The 20,788-nt window shown below is 50.2% G+C and overlaps 1 protein-coding gene and 1 pseudogene across 2 annotated transcripts; both read left to right on the forward strand.

Annotated features, from left to right (window-relative positions):
- The first annotated feature begins 1,047 nt into the window (after positions 1–1,047).
- LOC311497087 (mothers against decapentaplegic homolog 4-like) lies at positions 1,048–10,527 on the forward strand (annotated as a pseudogene). Its single transcript, XR_014699975.1, has 10 exons — positions 1,048–1,291; positions 2,330–2,507; positions 3,622–3,729; positions 4,044–4,247; positions 4,785–4,901; positions 4,986–5,039; positions 5,131–5,314; positions 5,389–5,557; positions 6,490–6,628; positions 10,307–10,527. The product of XR_014699975.1 is annotated as a mothers against decapentaplegic homolog 4-like (transcript).
- A 1,595-nt stretch (positions 10,528–12,122) lies between these two features.
- On the forward strand, positions 12,123–20,378 carry LOC311497103 (acidic leucine-rich nuclear phosphoprotein 32 family member E-like). Its single transcript, XM_084557237.1, has 7 exons — positions 12,123–12,328; positions 13,272–13,421; positions 13,502–13,624; positions 17,892–18,051; positions 19,153–19,283; positions 19,366–19,432; positions 19,516–20,378. Exons 1-7 carry the CDS (start codon positions 12,275–12,277, stop codon positions 19,593–19,595), a joined length of 765 nt encoding a protein of 254 aa, XP_084413363.1. The 5' UTR covers positions 12,123–12,274; the 3' UTR covers positions 19,596–20,378.
- The last annotated feature ends 410 nt before the right edge of the window (positions 20,379–20,788 follow it).

Consider the following 20,788-nt stretch of genomic DNA (forward strand, 5'->3'; position numbering starts at 1 on the left):
GGGTGGACCCCCCCTCTAGACCAATGACAGCTGGGATAGGCTCCAGACCCCCCCCCCCCCCCCCCCCAGGACAAGAGGTTACAGAAGATGAATGAATGAGTAACAATAAAGTACAGTTATTGCTGTTTGCTGTGTTCACCACCAGATGTCGCTGTAGTCCGTCTGTCCATCGGCCTGTCAGTCTCACACACACACACACACACACACACACACACACACACACACACACACACACAGAGGAGGCCTGTGATTGGCGCTCTCACGTTCAACAGCAGTCACGCGCACAAACAAACTTTTTGACGGAGCGTCAACGGAGGAAAACGTGTTTCCGGTCTGTGCCTTCAAAATAAAAGCTAATGCGGAAATACACAATAAAAGTGTGCTAGTTTTGACCCGGTGTCTGGAGCTGAGTCTGTGTGATGAGTCCTGATCGATGAAGGACTGCTCATCATGTCAGAGTTATCATTTATTATTCTAACATTACAGGCGGAGGTTTCTGTTGTTGGTAAAATAAAAGTCTGAACGTGTCGCTGAGTTTCTCCGTGTGCTCTTATTTTGTTGGTCGCGGAGGTGGCCAGACTTCCTGTTATGTCTGGCTGTCTGGTGAGCATGACACAGCCCCCCCCCCCCCCCCCCCCCCCCCCCTCCCGGTGAGACGGAGACAGTCTGGATCAGACCGAGGACACGCGGACACACCGACACACGGACCTCCAGCCTCACCGACGCAGGCGGCGGATCCCAGCCGAGCGGAGCGAGCCTCGCCCCGGGGAGCGGAGCAGAGAGCGGCCGCTGAGGTCTGGAGCTGCTGGATCAACTGTTGATGCAGCGGAGCCTGCTGGAGTCAGACCCGATCAATCAACCCGTCAATCAACCCGTCAATCAATCAGCGACGAGCGACAGGTCTGAGCTGCTGACGTCACCAGCCAACGGCAGTGATGTCATTTTATGATTCATTTAACTGTGAACCAGGAAAGAGCTCTGAACGTGTCTCTGTGTCTGTCTGACTCAGATCTGATCACAGATCAGTACCCCCCCCCCCAGGTGACCATGTCGGTGCTTGGCCCCGCCCCCAGCAGCGCTGACGCCTGTCTCAGCATCGTCCCACAGCCTGATGTGCCACCGTCAGGGTGGAGAGAACGAGGGCTTCGCTAAGAGGGCGATCGAGAGTCTGGTGAAGAAGCTGAAGGAGAAGAAGGACGAGCTGGACTCCCTCATCACCGCGGTAACCACCAATGGAGTCCACCCCAGCAAGTGTGTGACCATCCAGAGGACACTGGACGGACGGCTGCAGGTGGGACGTCCTCCTTATCATGAACTGATCGATAGGAGAGAGCTGCTCCTCTAACCACTGCTCCTCTAGAACCACCTCCAGAACCTCCTGCTCCTCTAGAACCTCCTCCTCCAGAACCTTGTGCTTTAGAACGTCCTGCTTTAGAAGCTGTTAATCTAGACCCTCTTGCTCCTCCTCAACCCCCTTCTCCTCTAGAACCACCTCCAGAACCTCCTCCTCCTCCTCCTCCACTACAACCAATTCAACATTGGAACCTGTGGATCTCCACAGAAAATACAAGAGCAGAGGAGGAGGAGGAGTAGAGGAGTAGAGGAGAGGTGTAGAGGAGGAGCAGAGGAGGAGGAGAGGAGAGGAGAGGAGTAGAGGAGGAGTAGAGGAAGAGGAGTAGAGGAGGAGGAGAGGAGAGGAGAGGAGTAGAGGAGGAGTAGAACAGGGGGAGGAGAGGAGAGGTGTAGAGGAGGAGCAGAGGAGGAGGAGAGGAGAGGAGAGGAGTAGAGGAGGAGTAGAACAGGGGGAGGAGAGGAGAGGTGTAGAGGAGGTAGAAGAAGAAGAGAAGTAGAGGAGGTAGAAGAGGAGGGCTGGGTTGTTTTGTCTGGGACTCAGGAAGGAGGAGGAGGAGGAGGAGGTGGTTTAAGTGAAGCCAGACAGAGTGTGTGTGTTGCTGGTTCCTGTGTGTTTGTGAGGACTCTGTGTTGAGCTCCAGGCTGCCGGTCCTCACAGAGATAGGAGAACAAGAGCAGTCTGCTACTTCCTCCTCACACCCTTTCACAATCAAACGAACCCACAGGCTTTTATTGTGAAAGGACAAGTTGTTTAGTCTGCAGCGTCTCGTCCTGTCCTTCACCTGAGGACACGTCCAGGTCAGACATGATGTCATGAATGTATCCTCACACACAGACACAGGGTTTCCATGGTAACCTGTTCTCCATGACTCACTCTGTCCTCACAAACTTTATTTAAACTTCCAGGATGGATGTTTCCTCAAAGGCTGTCTCACCTGTCTCACCTGTCTCACCTGTCTCTGTCTCACCTGTGCAGGTAGCGGGTCGTAAAGGTTTCCCTCACGTCATCTATGCTCGTCTGTGGCGTTGGCCTGACCTCCACAAGAACGAACTCAAACACGTCAAGTTCTGTCAGTTCGCCTTCGACCTCAAGTACGACAGCGTCTGTGTCAACCCGTACCACTACGAGAGGGTGGCCCCGCCCACCGCCACAGGTACCCCCCTCCCCCACCACCCGGTACCCCCCTCCCCCACCACCCGTACCACTACGAGAGGGTGGCCCCGCCCACCGCCACAGGTACGCCCCTCCCCCACCACCCGTACCACTACGAGAGGGTGGCCCCGCCCACCGCCACAGGTACCCCCCTCCCCCACCACCACCACTACGAGAGGGTGGCCCCGCCCACCGCCACAGGTACCCCCCTCCCCCACCACCACAGGTACCTCCCTCCCCCACCACCACCTCTACGAGAGGGTGGCCCCGCCCACCGCCACAGGTACCCCCCTCCCCCACCACCCGTACCACTACGAGAGGGTGGCCCCGCCCACCGCCACAGGTACCTCCCTCCCCCACCACCACCTCTAGGAGAGGGTGGCCCCGCCCACCGCCACAGGTACCTCCCTCCCCCACCACCACCTCTAGGAGAGGGTGGCCCTGCCCACCACCACAGGTGACACATTCCCATCTCAGTTAGCATTTCCATTTGCAATACCAATGGCAGGTAACCCCCCCCCCACACACACACACAGCTATGAGAGGGTGGCCCCGCCCACCAGCACCTGCTAACTTTAAATGTTGATGTTTACATTAGATCAGCTGATCAGAACATAGCATCCCAGCATCAGGAGGTTTAAACTACTTCCTGTCGGTTCGACCTTGTTCGTCATGTTTGTGTCTCACACAGAAACAGTTTAGTCTGTCAGCGTTCACACAAGGACGAGTCAGACCAGCACACCTCCTGTCCTGTTCTGATTGGTCGGATCCAGGATGAACATCGTCGTGATGTTCATCCAGGAAGTTGCTGGTGTTTCACTTGTTCATTAAGCTCATTATTCCTGAGAGAAGCTGCTCGTTGTCGTTTATTCAGCGGAAAATGTTGAGTCTGATTTATTTATTGACTTGCTAACAGATGCTAACACTTAGCAAGAGTGGAATATTACTGGAAATCTACTCTTAGCATTGCTACTAGCATCTCCAGTAGCATCACCAGTAGCATCACCATTAGCATCTCCATTAGCATCACCATTAGCATCACCATTAGCAGCGAGTCGTTTCAGTCACAGATTAATAAATCCATTTTTAATGAAACCCGTCCCGTCTTCCTTCAGGTCCTCAGTCGGTGATAAAGGAGGAGTTCATGCAGGACTGTGTGATCGACCTGCCCCCCCACGCTGACGCCTACAGCATGTATCCCAGCATGCCTCTGTCTCCTCCAGGTCAGTCCAGGCTGTCGTTGCCATAGACATATATACATAGATGCCTCACTGTCGCCGCCATATTGGAGGAGGCAGCTCCATGTTACATTAATGTTCTGGTTCCTATCAGTTTCCTGAATAAATGAGAGACATTAACTTACAGCACTTTGTAGAAGACGCTTAATAAAGTTCACTCCGTTGACTCGTATTGGTTCGCGGGGCGGAGCTGCCTCCTCCAATATGGCGGGCCAACCCGCTCAGTGAGGCGTCTGTGGTCGTTGCTTCAGCTTCACTTCCTGTTTTGAAAGGTTTTAATGTTTCTGTGTCTCCATCAGGCAGCAGCTCCATGACGCCTCTGAGCACCAGGGGGGCCGGTGGGGCTCCAGAGGGCCTCCTCCAGATCGCCCCCCTTCAGAACCACGGAGGCCGGGTGACCCCACCTCACCCCAACCCTCCCCACACCCCCCAGCCTCCTCACCCTCCCACCCCCACCTCCCCACACCAGCAGAGCTCTGAGTACAACGTCCCCCCCAAACCTGGTAGTCTGTTGCTATGTTGGTAACTGATGCTAGCTAATGCTAACTGATGTTGACGAATGCTAACTAGTGCTAACTAATGATGACTGAAGGTAACTGAAGCTAACTGATCTTGACTGAGGTCAGTAAGTGATGCTAACTAATGCTAACTAATGCTAACTGAAGCCAACTAATGTTAAATGATGTTAACTAAAGCTAGCTAATGCTAACTAATGCTAACTGATGTTTACTGATACTAACTAATGCTAACAGATGATAACCAATACCAGTACCAATGGATGTTTAATGATCTTAACTGATGCTAACTGATGCTAACTGATGTTAACTGACTCTAACTTATTCTAACTGATGCTAGCTAATGCTAACTGATGTTAACTGATGCTAGCTAATGTTAAATGATTCTAACTTATTCTAACTGATGCTAACTAATGCTAACTGATGTTAACTGATGCTAGCTAATGTTAACTGATGCTAACTGTGGATTAGCAGCAGGATGACTCTTAGCGTTATCAATTAAACCTTTGCCTCGTGTCTTTACAGTCACCTGGACAGGTAACAACCCCGCCCCCTACAGCCCAGGACCTCAGCACGGTGGGCGTGGCCTCCAGAATCAGCCTCCATTACATCATCATCACCATGCCCCCAACACTCACTTCTGTATGACATCATGTGACTGTCCATGTGTCCAATATGTCTCCAGTGTCTGTCCTGCTTTATTCTAAGTCATGTCTCCTCCTGCAGGGTCTCAGCACCACAGCACTGCTCCGTATCCTCAGCCGGTGTCCAACCACCCAGGTCAGAAACAGACAATGTCCTCAGGTATACATGTCTCTGTGAAGATGTCCTCACTGTCCTCATGCTCCTCTCTGTCCTCTCTGTCCTCCAGGCCCAGAGTTCTGGTGCTCCATCTCCTACTTTGAGTTGGACGTCCAGGTGGGTGAAATGTTTAAGGTCCAGTCCAGTTGTCCACTAGTGACAGTGGACGGATATGTGGACCCTTCAGGAGGAGACCGGTTCTGTTTGGGACAGCTGAGCAACGTCCACCGCACGGCTTCCAGCCACCGAGCCAGGTGACCCACAGGAGGAGCTGTGGTTCAGGTCGTCTTGTCCTTGTCCTCATTTTTAACATCTTCTTGTCCCCCAGGCTCCATATCGGCCGGGGGGTGCAGCTGGAGTGTCGGGGGGAGGGGGACGTCTGGATGCGTTGCCTTAGCGACCACTCAGTGTTTGTCCAGAGCTTGTATTTGGACCGGGAGGCGGGACGAGCTCCAGGAGATGGAGTTCATAAGATCTACCCTGGAGCGTACATCAAGGTCTCTCACCTGTCTCTTACCTGTCTCTCACCTCTCTCACCTGTCTCTCACCTGTCTCTCACCTCTCTCACCTGTCTCTCACCTGTCTCTCACCTCTCTCACCTGTCTCTTACCTGTCTCTTGTCTGTCTCTCACCTGTCTCTTACCTGTTTTTCACCTGTCTCTTGTCTGTCTCTCACTTGTCTCTTACCTGTTTTTCACCTGTCTCTTGTCTGTCTCTCACTTGTCTCACCTGTCTCTTACCTGTCTCTCACCTGTCTCACCTGTCTCTTACCTGTTTTTCACCTGTCTCTTGTCTGTCTCTCACTTGTCTCACCTGTCTCTTACCTGTCTCTCACCTGTCTCTTGTCTGTCTCTCACCTGTCTCTTACCTGTTTTTCACCTGTCTCTTGTCTGTCTCTCACTTGTCTCTTACCTGTTTTTCACCTGTCTCTTGTCTGTCTCTCACTTGTCTCACCTGTCTCTTACCTGTCTCTCACCTGTCTCACCTGTCTCTTACCTGTCTCTCACCTGTCTCTTGTCTGTCTCTCACCTGTCTCTTACCTGTTTTTCACCTGTCTCTTGTCTGTCTCTCACTTGTCTCTTACCTGTTTTTCACCTGTCTCTTGTCTGTCTCTCACTTGTCTCACCTGTCTCTTACCTGTCTCTCACCTGTCTCACCTGTCTCTTACCTGTCTCTCACCTGTCTCTTGTCTGTCTCTCACCTGTCTCTTACCTGTTTTTCACCTGTCTCTTGTCTGTCTCTCACTTGTCTCACCTGTCTCTTACATGTCTCTCACTTGTCCATAACCTGTCTCTTACCTGAGTCTCACTTGTCTCACCTGTCTCTTACATGTCTGTCACCTGTCTCACCTGTCTCTTGCCTGTCTCTCACCTTACTCACCTGTCTCACCTGTCTCTTACCTGTCTCACCTGTCTCACCTGTCTCTCAGGTGTTTGACCTGCGTCAGTGTCACAGACAGATGCAGCAGCAGGCAGCAGCAGCTCAGTCAGCTGTGGAAACTCAGGCGGCCGCAGTTGTTGGTGCAATTCCAGGTCCGAACAGTGTGGGAGGGATCGCACCTACTGTCAGTGAGTATCACCTGAGTATCACCTGTCTGTCTGTCCAACTGTCTGTCCACCTGTCTGTCTGTCTGTCTGTCCACCTGTCTGTCTGTCCACCTGTCTGTCCGTCTGTAGTCTCTGGATATGATCCAGCTGTTAACTTCCTGTCTCCTCCTCCAGGTGTTAACCTCCTGTCTCCTCCTCCTGTCTCCTCCTCCTGTCTCCTCCTCCAGCTGTTAACTTCCTGTCTCCTCCTCCAGGTGTTAACTTCCTGTCTCCTCCAGGTGTTAACTTCCTGTCTCCTCCTCCAGGTGTTAACTTCCTGTCTCCTCCAGGTGTTAACCTCCTGTCTCCTCCTCCTGTCTCCTCCTCCAGGTGTTAACCTCCTGTCTCCTCCTCCTGTCTCCTCCTCCAGGTGTTAACCTCCTGTCTCCTCCAGGTGTTAACTTCCTGTCTCCTCCTCCTGTCTCCTCCTCCAGGTGTTAACCTCCTGTCTCCTCCTCCTGTCTCCACCTCCAGGTGTTAACCTCCTGTCTTCTCCTCCTGTCTCCTCCTCCAGGTGTTAACCTCCTGTCTCCTCCAGGTGTTAACTTCCTGTCTCCTCCTCCAGGTGTTAATCTCCTGTCTCCTCCAGGTGTTAACTTCCTGTCTCCTCCTCCAGGTGTTAACCTCCTGTCTCTTCCTCCAGGTGTTAACTTCCTGTCTCCTGTCTCCTCCTCCAGGTGTTAACCTCCTGTCTCCTCCAGGTGTTAAATTCCGGTCTCCTCCTCCAGGTGTTAACCTCCCGTCTCCTCCTCCTGTCTCCTCCTCCAGGTGTTAACTTCCTGTCTCCTCCTCCTGTCTCCTCCTCCAGGTGTTAACTTCCTGTCTCCTCTAGGTGTTAACCTCCTGTCTCCTCCAGGTGTTACCTTCCTGTCTCCTCCTCCTGTCTCCTCGTCCAGGTGTTAACCTCCTGTCTCCTCCTCCAGGTGTTAACTTCCTGTCTCCTCCAGGTGTTAACCTCCTGTCTCCTCCAGGTGTTAACCTCCTGTCTCCTCCTCCTGTCTCCTCCTCCAGGTGTTAACCTCCTGTCTCCTCCTCCAGGTGTTAACTTCCTGTCTCCTCCAGGTGTTAACTTCCTGTCTCCTCCTCCTGTCTCCTCGTCCAGGTGTTAACCTCCTGTCTCCTCCTCCAGGTGTTAACTTCCTGTCTCCTCCAGGTGTTAACCTCCTGTCTCCTCCAGGTGTTAACTTCCTGTCTCCTCCTCCTGTCTCCTCATCCAGGTGTTAACCTCCTGTCTCCTCCTCCAGGTGTTAACTTCCTGTCTCCTCCAGGTGTTAACCTCCTGCCTCCTCCAGGTGTTAACTTCCTGTCTCCTCCTCCTGTCTCCTCTTCCAGGTGTTAATCCTCCTGTCTCCTCCTCCTGTCTCCTCGTCCAGGTGTTAACTTCCTGTCTCCTCCTCCAGGTGTTAACCTCCTGTCTCCTCCTCCTGTCTCCTCCTCCTGTCTCCTCCTCCAGGTGTTAACTTCCTGTCTCCTCCTCCTGTCTCCTCCTCCAGGTGTTAACCTCCTGTCTCCTCCTCCAGGTGTTAACCTCCTGTCTCCTCCTCCTGTCTCCTCCTCCTGTCTCCTCCTCCAGGTGTTAACCTCCTGTCTCCTCCTCCTGTCTCCTCCTCCTGTCTCCTCCTCCAGGTGTTAACTTCCTGTCTCCTCCAGGTGTTAACTTCCTGTCTCCTCCTCCTGTCTCCTCGTCCAGGTGTTAACCTCCTGTCTCCTCCAGGTGTTAACTTCCTGTCTCCTCGTCCAGGTGTTAACCTCCTGTCTCCTCCAGGTGTTAACTTCCTGTCTCCTCCAGGTGTTAACCTCCTGTCTCCTCCAGGTGTTAACCTCCTGTCTCCTCCTCCTGTCTCCTCCTCCAGGTGTTTACTTCCTGTCTCCTCCTCCAGGTGTTAACCTCCTGTCTCCTCCTCCAGGTGTTAACTTCCTGTCTCCTGTCTCCTCCTCCAGGTGTTAACTTCCTGTCTCCTCCAGGTGTTAACTTCCTGTCTCCTCCTCCTGTCTCCTCCTCCAGGTGTTAACTTCCTGTCTCCTCCAGGTGTTAACCTCCTGTCTCCTCCTCCAGGTGTTAACTTCCTGTCTCCTGTCTCCTCCTCCAGGTGTTAACTTCCTGTCTCCTCCAGGTGTTAACCTCCCGTCTCCTCCTCCTGTCTCCTCCTCCAGGTGTTAACCTCCTGTCTCCTCCTCCTGTCTCCTCCTCCTTTCTCCTCCTCCAGGTGTTAACCTCCTGTCTCCTCCTCCTGTCTCCTCCTCCTGTCTCCTCGTCCAGGTGTTAACCTCCTGTCTCCTCCTCCAGGTGTTAACTTCCTGTCTCCTCCAGGTGTTAACCTCCTGTCTCCTCCTCCAGGTGTTAACTTCCTGTCTCCTCCAGGTGTTAACTTCCTGTCTCCTCCTCCTGTCTCCTCGTCCAGGTGTTAACTTCCTGTCTCCTCGTCCAGGTGTTAACTTCCTGTCTCCTCCAGGTGTTAACCTCCTGTCTCCTCCTCCAGGTGTTAACTTCCTGTCTCCTCCTCCAGGTGTTAACCTCCTGTCTCTTCCTCCAGGTGTTAACTTCCTGTCTCCTGTCTCCTCCTCCAGGTGTTAACCTCCTGTCTCCTTCTCCAGGTGTTAACCTCCTGTCTCCTCCTCCTGTCTCCTCCTCCAGGTGTTAACCTCCTGTCTCCTCCAGGTGTTAAGCTCCTGTCTCCTCCTCCTGTCTCCTCCTCCAGGTGTTAACTTCCTGTCTCCTCCTCCAGGTGTTAACTTCCTGTCTCCTCCAGGTGTTAACCTCCTGTCTCCTCCTCCAGGTGTTAACTTCCTGTCTCCTCCTCCAGGTGTTAACCTCCTGTCTCCTCCAGGTGTTAACTTCCTGTCTCCTCCAGGTGTTAACCTCCTGTCTCCTCCTCCTGTCTCCTCGTCCAGGTGTTAACCTCCTGTCTCCTCCTCCAGGTGTTAACCTCCTGTCTCCTCCAGGTGTTAACCTCCTGTCTCATCCTCCAGGTGTTAACCTCCTGTCTCCTCCTCCTGTCTCCTCGTCCAGGTGTTAACCTCCTGTGTCCTCCTCCAGGTGTTAACCTCCTGTCTCCTCCTCCTGTCTCCTCGTCCAGGTGTTAACTTCCTGTCTCCTCCTCCAGGTGTTAACCTCCTGTCTCCTCCTCCTGTCTCCTCCTCCTGTCTCCTCCAGGTGTTAACCTCCTGTCTCCTCCTCCTGTCTCCTCCTCCTGTCTCCTCCAGGTGTTAACCTCCTGTCTCCTCCTCCTGTCTCCTCATCCAGGTGTTAACTTCCTGTCTCCTCCTCCAGGTGTTAACCTCCTGTCTCCTCCAGGTGTTAACCTCCTGTCTCCTCCTCCTGTCTCCTCCTCCTGTCTCCTCCAGGTGTTAACCTCCTGTCTCCTCCTCCTGTCTCCTCCTCCAGGTGTTAACTTCCTGTCTCCTCCTCCAGGTGTTAACCTCCTGTCTTCTCCAGGTGTTAACTTCCTGTCTCCTCCTCCAGGTGTTAACCTCCTGTCTCCTCCTCCTGTCTCCTCCTCCTGTCTCCTCCTCCAGGTGTTAACCTCCTGTCTCCTCCTCCTGTCTCCTCGTCCAGGTGTTAACTTCCTGTCTCCTCCTCCAGGTGTTAACCTCCTGTCTCCTCCAGGTGTTAACCTCCTGTCTCCTCCTCCTGTCTCCTCCTCCTGTCTCCTCCTCCAGGTGTGTGCTCGGCGGCAGGTCTGGGCGTGGACGACCTGCGGCGGCTGTGCATCGTGCGCCTGAGCTTCGTTAAAGGTTGGGGGTGTGATTACCCACGGCAGAGCATCAAGGACACCCCCTGCTGGCTGGAGGTCCACCTGCACCGAGCTCTGCAGCTGTTAGACCAGGTGCTGCACACGCTGCCGCCGCGGGAACACACACTATAACACACACAGTAGAACACACACACTCTGCAGCAACACCTGGTCATTCACAGATCAACCTGTACACAGGATTCATTCATAAGCTCCTCCCATTTTGTCCTCCTCATTGGTTGGTTCAGACAATCAGCCGATCACGGCGCTTCATCCCTCCTGTTGTTATAATGCGTTTCCATGGATACCAGCAGCCATGGCTAAAGGGTCAATTCACACAGAGCATCGCCCCCTGGTGGCTGGTTACAGTACAGGTCAGAAGCCCCGCCCCCTCATCATGATTGACACCTGCTTCCAGACCTCTAATGATGGACAGAGTCTATCAACATGTCACTGAGTGAATGCTAATGCTAGAGCTAGCATGTAGCGCACAGTTAGCATCTAAACGATGTTTATGACAAACAGGAATAGAGCTGGAAATAATGTCCCTCACCTGTCCATCACCTGTCTCTCATCTGTCTCTCATCTGTCTCTTGTCTGTCTCTCATCTGTCTCTCATCTGTCTCTTGTCTGTCTCTCATCTGTCTCTCACCTGTCTCTTGTCTTTCACCTGTCTCTTGTCTTTCACCTGTCTCTTGTCCATCACCTGTCTCTCACCTGTCTCTTGTCTTTCACCTGTCTCTCGTCTGTCTCTTGTCTGTCTCTCACTTGTCCCTCACCTGTCTCTTGTCTTTCTCTCACCTGTGTCTCGTCTGTGTCTCACCTGTCTCTCATCTGTCTCTCACTTGTCCTTCACCTGTCTCTTGTCTTTCAACTGTCTCTTGTCCATCACCTGTCTCTCACCTGTTTCTTGTCTGTCTTTCACCTGTCTCTTGTCTGTCCATCACCTGTCTCTCACCTGTCCATCACCTGTCTCTCACCTGTCCATCACCTGTCCATCACCTGTCTTACGGTTTAAACTGACTGACTGGCGTTAGTGTCTCTGTGAATCGACCGTGTGACGTGTCTGCTGGAGGACATGGACATCAGCTGTTACCAAAAACATCATGAGTTTATGTCACTTTAACAAGAGTTTATTTATTGTCTTGATTATCTACCAAAGATATTTTGAGTTTGATGTTTTCTTGTTTTTTACATTTTAAAGGCTTTTATACTGAAAGGGTCTACAGAGCTCTGTAACAGCTGCTGTTTATTCAATTTAAACTTTTATGAAAATAAAATAAATTTCTTCTGCAGATTGTCTCTGGATTGTGTTCCTGAACATTACACTGTAGAAATATATACATTAATAAATGAAGTATTTAAAACTCATCAGAAAGTTACTAATGACCAACAATATCAGACAAACATATCAGGAAAGTATTTAGTTGTCATCACCGCTGGTGAAAACATTAAAACATATTGTGTCCTTATGAAACCTGAGATAATAAACAGGAAGTAAAGAAGATGTTCTACGTCAAATATGGCGCCAGTGAAGACAAAGAGAGACCGCCTGTTCAGTTTAAATGTTTCATCCTCGGCCTCTCATTGGTCACACTGGAGCATCGCCTTTACCATTCTAGCCAATAGCAGCTATCGGTTTTACATAGTAAAATTACAAGGAGGGGCTTAGAGAGAGGCTCGTGTTTGGACCAATAAAACGCCACGATTAGAAAACATATGTATATTCATGAGGAGGGGGCGTGGCCTGTCAGTGGAGGTCGGGTAGCGTCGAAGATGGAGGTTTAGTTGTCGCCTGATGTCCGCCGGGGAAGCAGGTCTTCAGTGAACCGTGTTTTATTTTCAGTTTTCATTTGTTCTACTTTGTTTTCTCGCCCCGTGTTCGGGCTTCAACATGGAGATGAAAAAGAGGATTAGCCTGGAGCTGAGGAACAAGAGTCCCGCTGAGGTATGGAACTACAGTGGTGGACTTTAATTTATTTATTTCCAGAAGGAACTGCTGAAGGATGCCGAGGCGAACCGACATGACGACGCTGGGAACATTCAGCGGCTCCTCCGGCTGAGACCGGAGCTCCTCCGCGCTTCACCTCCGTCTGAGAGAAGTTCGCAGCGGCTCCAACATGGAGGAAACTCCGCTCCGTCCTGGAGGAGCCCGCCGCGTGCAGCTCGCGCTCTCTCGCGCTCTCACTTCTCGCCCGCTTGTGGAGGACCCTCGCGCGACCCTCCCCTGCAGCTAGCATACGAGCTAACAGGCTAACAGGCTAACAGGCTAAGCGCCATACCAGATCCGCGCTCCGCTGAGCAGAGGTCGTCCGGCCATGTTCGCTCGGTGTCGGCTACATTCGTGTGAACTCCGTCGAACAGTTTCTGTTAAACCCGTCGTTGATCTGACGGCGTGGCGGGTCGAGCCAGACTCCACGCTCAAACCCCGACTTTAGATTGAACCTGGTTTTAGACCAAAACGCGTTTCCACCCAGACCCGTTAAAGGCTTTTTACTCGTCCTCGGGTGTCGCAGGTGAGTTCGGCTCACATCTTGTCCAACAGCGGCTCTTAATTCAGATTAGACCGGAGTTTAAAGACAGCCTCGACCCGCCGTTCCCGCCCACTCGGTCGTGTTTTGGTTGTAAAGCTCCAACGTTTCACTACGGAACCAAAACACTCATCACTGCTGCCGGTCCCCGGAAGGACCGGTGTTTACCGGCCAGTGTGTCACAGGTGAAACGGACCAGACCACTTGATCTGGAGGAGGAGGTCTGCATGTTAAATGTCCTGACTGCTCACTGATACAGCTGTGGACCAGTGTCCCCTGAAAATAATGTTGGTTTAGTCCTTTGTTGTGTGAAAGGTGTGACCACCCACCCAGGTGTGACCTGTTGTTGATGTGTGTCAGGTTGTGGAGCTGTTGGTGGATAACTGTCGCTCCGGTGATGGCGAGGTGGAGGGTCTGACAGACGAGTACACGGAGCTGGAGATCCTGAGCATGGTGAACGTCGGCCTCAGCTCGCTGTCCAAACTGCCCTCGCTGCCCAAGCTACGCAAGGTGAGTCACCTCACCTCACCTGGACGTACAGGTGTGTGTTTCAGGTGTGTCAGCTCTCCCCCCCGCCTCCTGTGTTTCAGCTGGATGTGAGCGACAACACCATCGCTGGAGGTCTGGACACGCTGGCAGAGAAATGTCCCAACCTGACGTACCTGAACCTGAGCGGGAACAAGATCAAGGAGCTGAGCAGCATCGAGGTTCTGGTGAGTCCAGATACATGGCTCCACCACACCTGTGCTCCCTCACCTGAGCCACATCCTCCAGTGAACACACAGGCCTGACTCATCTGCTGTTTTAATGAAGACACACTGCTTTGTTTTCTTACATCACAAAAATATACAAATCACTACATGAGCTTTTACGGCACTCAGAGCAGAATAGAGATGGTTACCACCGGCTACGCAGCATGTGAGAATGTTCACCGTCCAACAGCTCCAATAAAAGATTAAACAGAATCCATGGAGTCAGGTAAACAACAAACACTGAACGTTTAAGGGAGTTTATGGCAGCGTTGGACGACCAGAACATTTCTGGAGTAGAGAACACAAGGTACCAGCTACCCTCTCCACACTACATTAACTTTGACTGAAAGATTTATTGGACTGAATCCAGTCCACTCTAGGAGAAGACAAGGAAGACAAGGACAGACTTTAGGACGACACAGGAGACCAACTCTAGGAGAAGACAAGGAAGACAAGGACAGACTTTAGGAAGCTACAGGAGACCAACTCTAGGAGAAGACAAGGAAGACAAGGACAGACTTTAGGAAGACACAGGAGACCAACTCTAGGAGAAGACAAGGAAGACAAGGACAGACTTTAGGAAGCTACAGGAGACCAACTCTAGGAGAAGACAAGGAAGACAAGGACAGACTTTAGGAAGCTACAGGAGACCAACTCTAGGAGAAGACAAGGAAGACAAGGACAGACTTTAGGACGCTACAGGAGACCAACTCTAGGAGAAGACAAGGAAGACAAGGACAGACTTTAGGAAGACACAGGAGACCAACTCTAGGAGAAGACAAGGAGGACAAGGACAGACTTTAGGAAGCTACAGGAGACCAACTCTAGGAGAAGACAAGGAAGACAAGGACAGACTTTAGGAAGCTACAGGAGACCAACTCTAGGAGAAGACAAGGAAGACAAGGACAGACTTTAGGAAGACAAAGGAGACCAACTCTAGGAGAAGACAAGGAAGACAGGGACAGACTTTAGGAAGACAAAGGAGACCAACTCTAGGAGAAGACAAGGAAGACGAGGACAGACTTTAGGAAGACACAGGAGACCAACTCTAGGAGAAGACAAGGAAGACGAGGACAGACTTTAGGAAGACACAGGAGACCAACTCTAGGAGAAGACAAGGAAGACGAGGACAGACTTTAGGAAGACACAGGAGACCAACTCTAGGAGAAGACAAGGAGGACAAGGACAGACTTTAGGAAGCTACAGGAGACCAACTCTAGGAGAAGACAAGGAAGACAAGGACAGACTTTAGGAAGACACAGGAGACCAACTCTAGGAGAAGACAAGGAGGACAAGGACAGACTTTAGGAAGCTACAGGAGACCAACTCTAGGAGAAGACAAGGAAGACAAGGACAGACTTTAGGAAGCTACAGGAGACCAACTCTAGGAGAAGACAAGGACAGACTTTAGGAAGACACAGGAGACCAACTCTAGGAGAAGACAAGGAAGACAAGGACAGACTTTAGGAAGCTACAGGAGACCAACTCTAGGAGAAGACAAGGAAGACAAGGACAGACTTTAGGAAGCTACAGGAGACCAACTCTAGGAGAAGACAAGGAAGACAAGGACAGACTTTAGGAAGCTACAGGAGACCAACTCTAGGAGAAGACAAGGAAGACGAGGACAGACTTTAGGAAGCTACAGGAGACCAACTCTAGGAGAAGACAAGGAAGACAAGGACAGACTTTAGGAAGACACAGGAGACCAACTCTAGGAGAAGACAAGGAAGACAAGGACAGACTTTAGGAAGACAAAGGAGACCAACTCTAGGAGAAGACAAGGAAGACAGGGACAGACTTTAGGAAGACAAAGGAGACCAACTCTAGGAGAAGACAAGGAAGACGAGGACAGACTTTAGGAAGACACAGGAGACCAACTCTAGGAGAAGACAAGGAAGACAAGGACAGACTTTAGGAAGACACGGGAGACCAACTCTAGGAGAAGACAAGGAAGACAAGGACAGACTTTAGGAAGACACGGGAGACCAACTCTAGGAGAAGACAAGGACAGACTTTAGGAAGCTACAGGAGACCAACTCTAGGAGAAGACAAGGAAGACAAGGACAGACTTTAGGAAGACACAGGAGACCAACTCTAGGAGAAGACAAGGAAGACAAGGACAGACTTTAGGAAGACACAGGAGACCAACTCTAGGAGAAGACAAGGAAGACAAGGACAGACTTTAGGAAGCTACAGGAGACCAACTCTAGGAGAAGACAAGGAAGACAAGGACAGACTTTAGGAAGACACAGGAGACCACCTCTAGGAGAAGACAAGGACAGACTTTAGGAAGCTACAGGAGACCAACTCTAGGAGAAGACAAGGAAGACAAGGACAGACTTTAGGAAGCTACAGGAGACCAACTCTAGGAGAAGACAAGGACAGACTTTAGGAAGCTACAGGAGACCAACTCTAGGAGAAGACAAGGAAGACAAGGACAGACTTTAGGAAGACACAGGAGACCACCTCTAGGAGAAGACAAGGACAGACTTTAGGAAGCTACAGGAGACCAACTCTAGGAGAAGACAAGGAAGACAAGGACAGACTTTAGGAAGACACAGGAGACCAACTCTAGGAGAAGACAAGGAAGACAAGGACAGACTTTAGGAAGACACAGGAGACCAACTCTAGGAGAAGACAAGGAAGACAAGGACAGACTTTAGGAAGCTACAGGAGACCAACTCTAGGAGAAGACAAGGACAGACTTTAGGAAGCTACAGGAGACCAACTCTAGGAGAAGACAAGGAAGACAAGGACAGACTTTAGGAAGACACAGGAGACCAACTCTAGGAGAAGACAAGGAAGACAAGGACAGACTTTAGGAAGACACAGGAGACCAACTCTAGGAGAAGACAAGGAAGACAAGGACAGACTTTAGGAAGACACAGGAGACCAACTCTAGGAGAAGACAAGGAAGACAAGGACAGACTTTAGGAAGCTACAGGAGACCAACTCTAGGAGAAGACAAGGAAGACAAGGACAGACTTTAGGAAGCTACAGGAGACCAACTCTAGGAGAAGACAAGGAAGACAAGGACAGACTTTAGGAAGCTACAGGAGACCAACTCTAGGAGAAGACAAGGAAGACAAGGACAGACTTTAGGAAGCTACAGGAGACCAACTCTAGGAGAAGACAAGGAAGACAAGGACAGACTTTAGGAAGCTACAGGAGACCAACTCTAGGAGAAGACAAGGACAGACTTTAGGAAGACACAGGAGACCAACTCTAGGAGAAGACAAGGAAGACAAGGACAGACTTTAGGACGACACAGGAGACCAACTCTAGGAGAAGACAAGGAAGACAAGGACAGACTTTAGGACGACACAGGAGACCAGCTCTAGGAGAAGACAAGGAAGACAAGGACAGACTTTAGGAAGACACAGGAGACCAACTCTAGGAGAAGACAAGGAAGACAAGGACAGACTTTAGGAAGACACAGGAGACCAACTCTAGGAGAAGACAAGGAAGACAAGGACAGACTTTAGGAAGACACAGGAGACCAACTCTAGGAGAAGACAAGGAAGACAAGGACAGACTTTAGGAAGACACAGGAGACCAACTCTAGGAGAAGACAAGGAAGACAAGGACAGACTTTAGGACGACACAGGAGACCAACTCTAGGAGAAGACAAGGAAGACAAGGACAGACTTTAGGACGACACAGGAGACCAGCTCTAGGAGAAGACAAGGAAGACAAGGACAGACTTTAGGAAGACACAGGAGACCAACTCTAGGAGAAGACAAGGAAGACAAGGACAGACTTTAGGAAGACACAGGAGACCAACTCTAGGAGAAGACAAGGAAGACAAGGACAGACTTTAGGAAGACACAGGAGACCACCTCTAGGAGAAGACAAGGAAGACAAGGACAGACTTTAGGAAGACACAGGAGACCACCTCTAGGACGTTTAACATCAGAGGGGCAAATATTAACAGATCGATCGTCTGTGCTAGGACCCCTGTCCAGCAGGTGGCAGTAATAACAATAACAATAACTAATGCAGGCAAAGTGTTTTTAACACATCGATATTTTACTAGTTATCTTATATTTTTGTGTTATATGTATCTTTTATATTCTATCTGTTTCTTATTTTATATTGGGTGGATGGCAAAAGAAGAATTTCGTTGTACATGTTAACGTTTCTACACTGAGCACATGATAATAAACTCCAGCTCTTTATTTTAGACGACAGAGAGTCACTGAGATGTGTTTCCTCTTTGTTTCTGCAGCAAAACGTGAAGAACCTGAAGAGTCTGGACCTGTACAGCTGTGAGATCACCTTGTTGGACGACTACAGAGACGGCGTCTTTGAGCTGCTGCCTCAGCTCACTTTCCTGGACGGATACGACCAGGAGGACAACGAGGTCCCTGACTCTGAGGCTGACAGTGGTGAGTCCTCAAACGCAGAATAGAGGCTCGGATTCACAGATCAAAAGTGTTTGTCACTAATTAATTCATTAAAAAGTCTTGTAAACATGATGGACAGTCAAAATGGAACATTACCCATAATCCTCTCTGCTCCACTCTGTCATGCTGAGTGACATTAGAAACTAGAGAAGCTTCTCTTTCTATTGATACCAAGCATCATATAGCTGGAGCTAACCAGCTAGCCTCAGCTAACCAGCTAGCCTCAGCTAACCAGCTAACCAGCTAGCCTCAGCTAGCCTCAGCTAACCAGCTAGCCTCAGCTAGCCTCAGCTAACCAGCTTACCAGCTAGCCTCAGCTAGCCTCAGCTAACCAGCTAGCCTCGGCTAACCAGCTAGCCTCAGCTAACCAGCTAGCCTCAGCTAACCAGCTAACCAGCTAACCAGCTAGCCTCAGCTAGCCTCAGCTAGCCTCAGCTAGCCTCAGCTAACCAGCTAGCCTCGGCTAACCAGCTAGCCTCAGCTAACAGAGAAAACACTCAGACAAACTTTGAATTTTAAAGTCATTCAAGAGAGAGTTTATTTTCATGTGCTCAGTTTAGAAAAATGTCTCCTGAACAATGAAATTCTTCTTTTGTCGTCCACCCAGATGTCTGATCAACAATATATGTAAAAAAGAAATAGAATATAAATAGATACATATATTTGCAATAAAATAACTCGTTCAAATATCAATGTAAACAATGAACTGTAAAAGTGAACAGTGCAGTATATGGCAGTGGTTCAACCCTAAAACAACTGATCTAGTTTTATTATCTTCTGTCCTTTAGAGTCTATCACATGATTCTACATCAACATCAACCACATGGTGACTGGACTGATAGAATCTGATAGAATCTGCACCATTTGTCTCCATCTAGTGGTCTAATGGTGGTACTACAGATAATAATGTTAGCTTAGCATTGCTATGTAGCATGCCTTGGTGACTGGTTTCCCTGGGGAGTTCCATGTGTGAACAACATGGAGGAAATCTCCATCTTCTTCTGGATTGTATAATGATCTCAATGGTAGAATGTGACGATGTCCAGGAGAAATAAAATGTCTTTTTGACATTTTTAATTCCAGATGAAGACGATGAAGCCGGTCCACCCGGAGATGATGATGAAGACGACGATGAGGAGGAGGATGACGAGGAAGGCTCTGAGGGAGACGAGGACGAGGTGGGCCTGTCGTACCTGATGAAGGAGGGCATCCAGGTGAGTGTTGCTGTTCCTTCTGGGGGCCCCTGGGGGCCACTGGACCCGGCGTCCCGTCTCCTGACGAGTCTCTTTCTTTCAGGACGAAGAGGATGATGGGGACTATGTGGAGGAGGATGAGGAGGACGAAGAGGAGGAAGAGGATGGAGGTTTGGAAGAAACTACAAAGAGTTTAATTCAGTTTTCTTCTTTAACATGATGTGAACTGATTTAATTGTTTGTTGTGTTTCAGATGAGGACGGTGCCGGCGTTCAGGGGGAAAAGAGGAAGAGAGACGCAGAGGATGAAGGTGATGACGACGATGACGAATAGTTGGACCACCCTCCAACGATGTTAATGCCAGACCCCGCCCACCTTTACTGCCCCCTCCCTCCAGAGCCCCTCCCCCTCAATCCTCTGGGCGTGTCCTCAGAGCTGCAGACAGTCAGGAAGCTGAGATCATGTTCATGGTTAACTTGTTGTTACCGTGGTAATCTGATCAGCTGTTAAAGCTTTGTTTACCTGAAGGTGACGTTCATTATTATTGATCTTCAATCAGTCGTCATTAACTCTGAGTTTCACCTCCAGTTAACTTTAGAAGCATCGATCAGTTATTGATCTAATCAGGTTCATCATTAAATCAGTTTAAACCAGTTTAAACCAGTTCAAACCAGTTTAAATGTTCCCACTGGTCCTGACCTCTAAATACTACACTACCCAGGAGTCTCGGCGATTGTGACATCGGTGCACTCCCCACATCAGCTCCTGATTGGTCCAAATATGAGCTACCGTTTCTGCTCGGTGATTGGATGCTTCATAAAGCAGTGCACTCTGGGACTTGTAGTTGCCTCCTGTCCTGAGGTCTTTGTTGTTAAACTGACTGTTACCCCTCTCCTCACCCCTCCTCACCCGCTGGTTCTGACCCGCTGGTTCTGACCCCGTGGTTCTGACCCCGTGGTTCTGACCCGGTTCTTCCCACTCCGTGTAAATAGAAGTGGTCTCTGTAGGTCTTGTGGTGTCGACTCTCCTCCTCTCTGAGTTAATTTTATTTTTTTATTCCTGTCTTGATCGTGTCGCTGTAACCAGAGTGTTTTTGAATAAAACGACTGAATTCTCTGTTGTTGAAGAGTATTTCACTTGATGGTCCAATCAGAACGTCACTACTTCTTCTTCTCTGTTTAGTTGGTTTAAACCATTAGGCTCGTTCGACTTCATGCAGATCTGACTTGACGTGATGCATGCTGGGATGTTCATGCTCATAGATCTCGAATATGATTGGTTAAAATGAACTTGTTCTACCCAGCATGCATCACGTCAAGTCAGATCTGCTCAGATCTGCATGAAGTCGAACGCGCCTATAGTCTGTAGAACCAAGATGGCCGCCGAGTCTCCTCTTCCTCCTCTTCCTCCTGTTGGTCAAACAGTCTAGAACTGGGTCCAGGTTCTGGATGGTCCGTTACCTCTGCTCCATCATGGATTCTCCCTTTCTAAATGCTAACGTAGCTAGCTAGCTAAACTTTACAGCA

Source organism: Chelon labrosus, assembly GCF_963514085.1.
Source record: "Chelon labrosus genome assembly, chromosome: 12".
NCBI lineage: Eukaryota > Metazoa > Chordata > Actinopteri > Mugiliformes > Mugilidae > Chelon > Chelon labrosus.

Excerpts from the sequence above, each read along its gene's own strand:
- LOC311497103 (XM_084557237.1), top strand. The coding sequence starts at position 12,275 with ATGGAGATGAAAAAGAGGATTAGCCTGGAGCTGAGGAACAAGAGTCCC. Across the intron at positions 13,422-13,501 it reads CGCTGCCCAAGCTACGCAAG|CTGGATGTGAGCGACAACAC; the intron begins GTGAGTCACCTC and ends CCTGTGTTTCAG. Across the intron at positions 18,052-19,152 it reads TGACTCTGAGGCTGACAGTG|ATGAAGACGATGAAGCCGGT; the intron begins GTGAGTCCTCAA and ends TTTTAATTCCAG.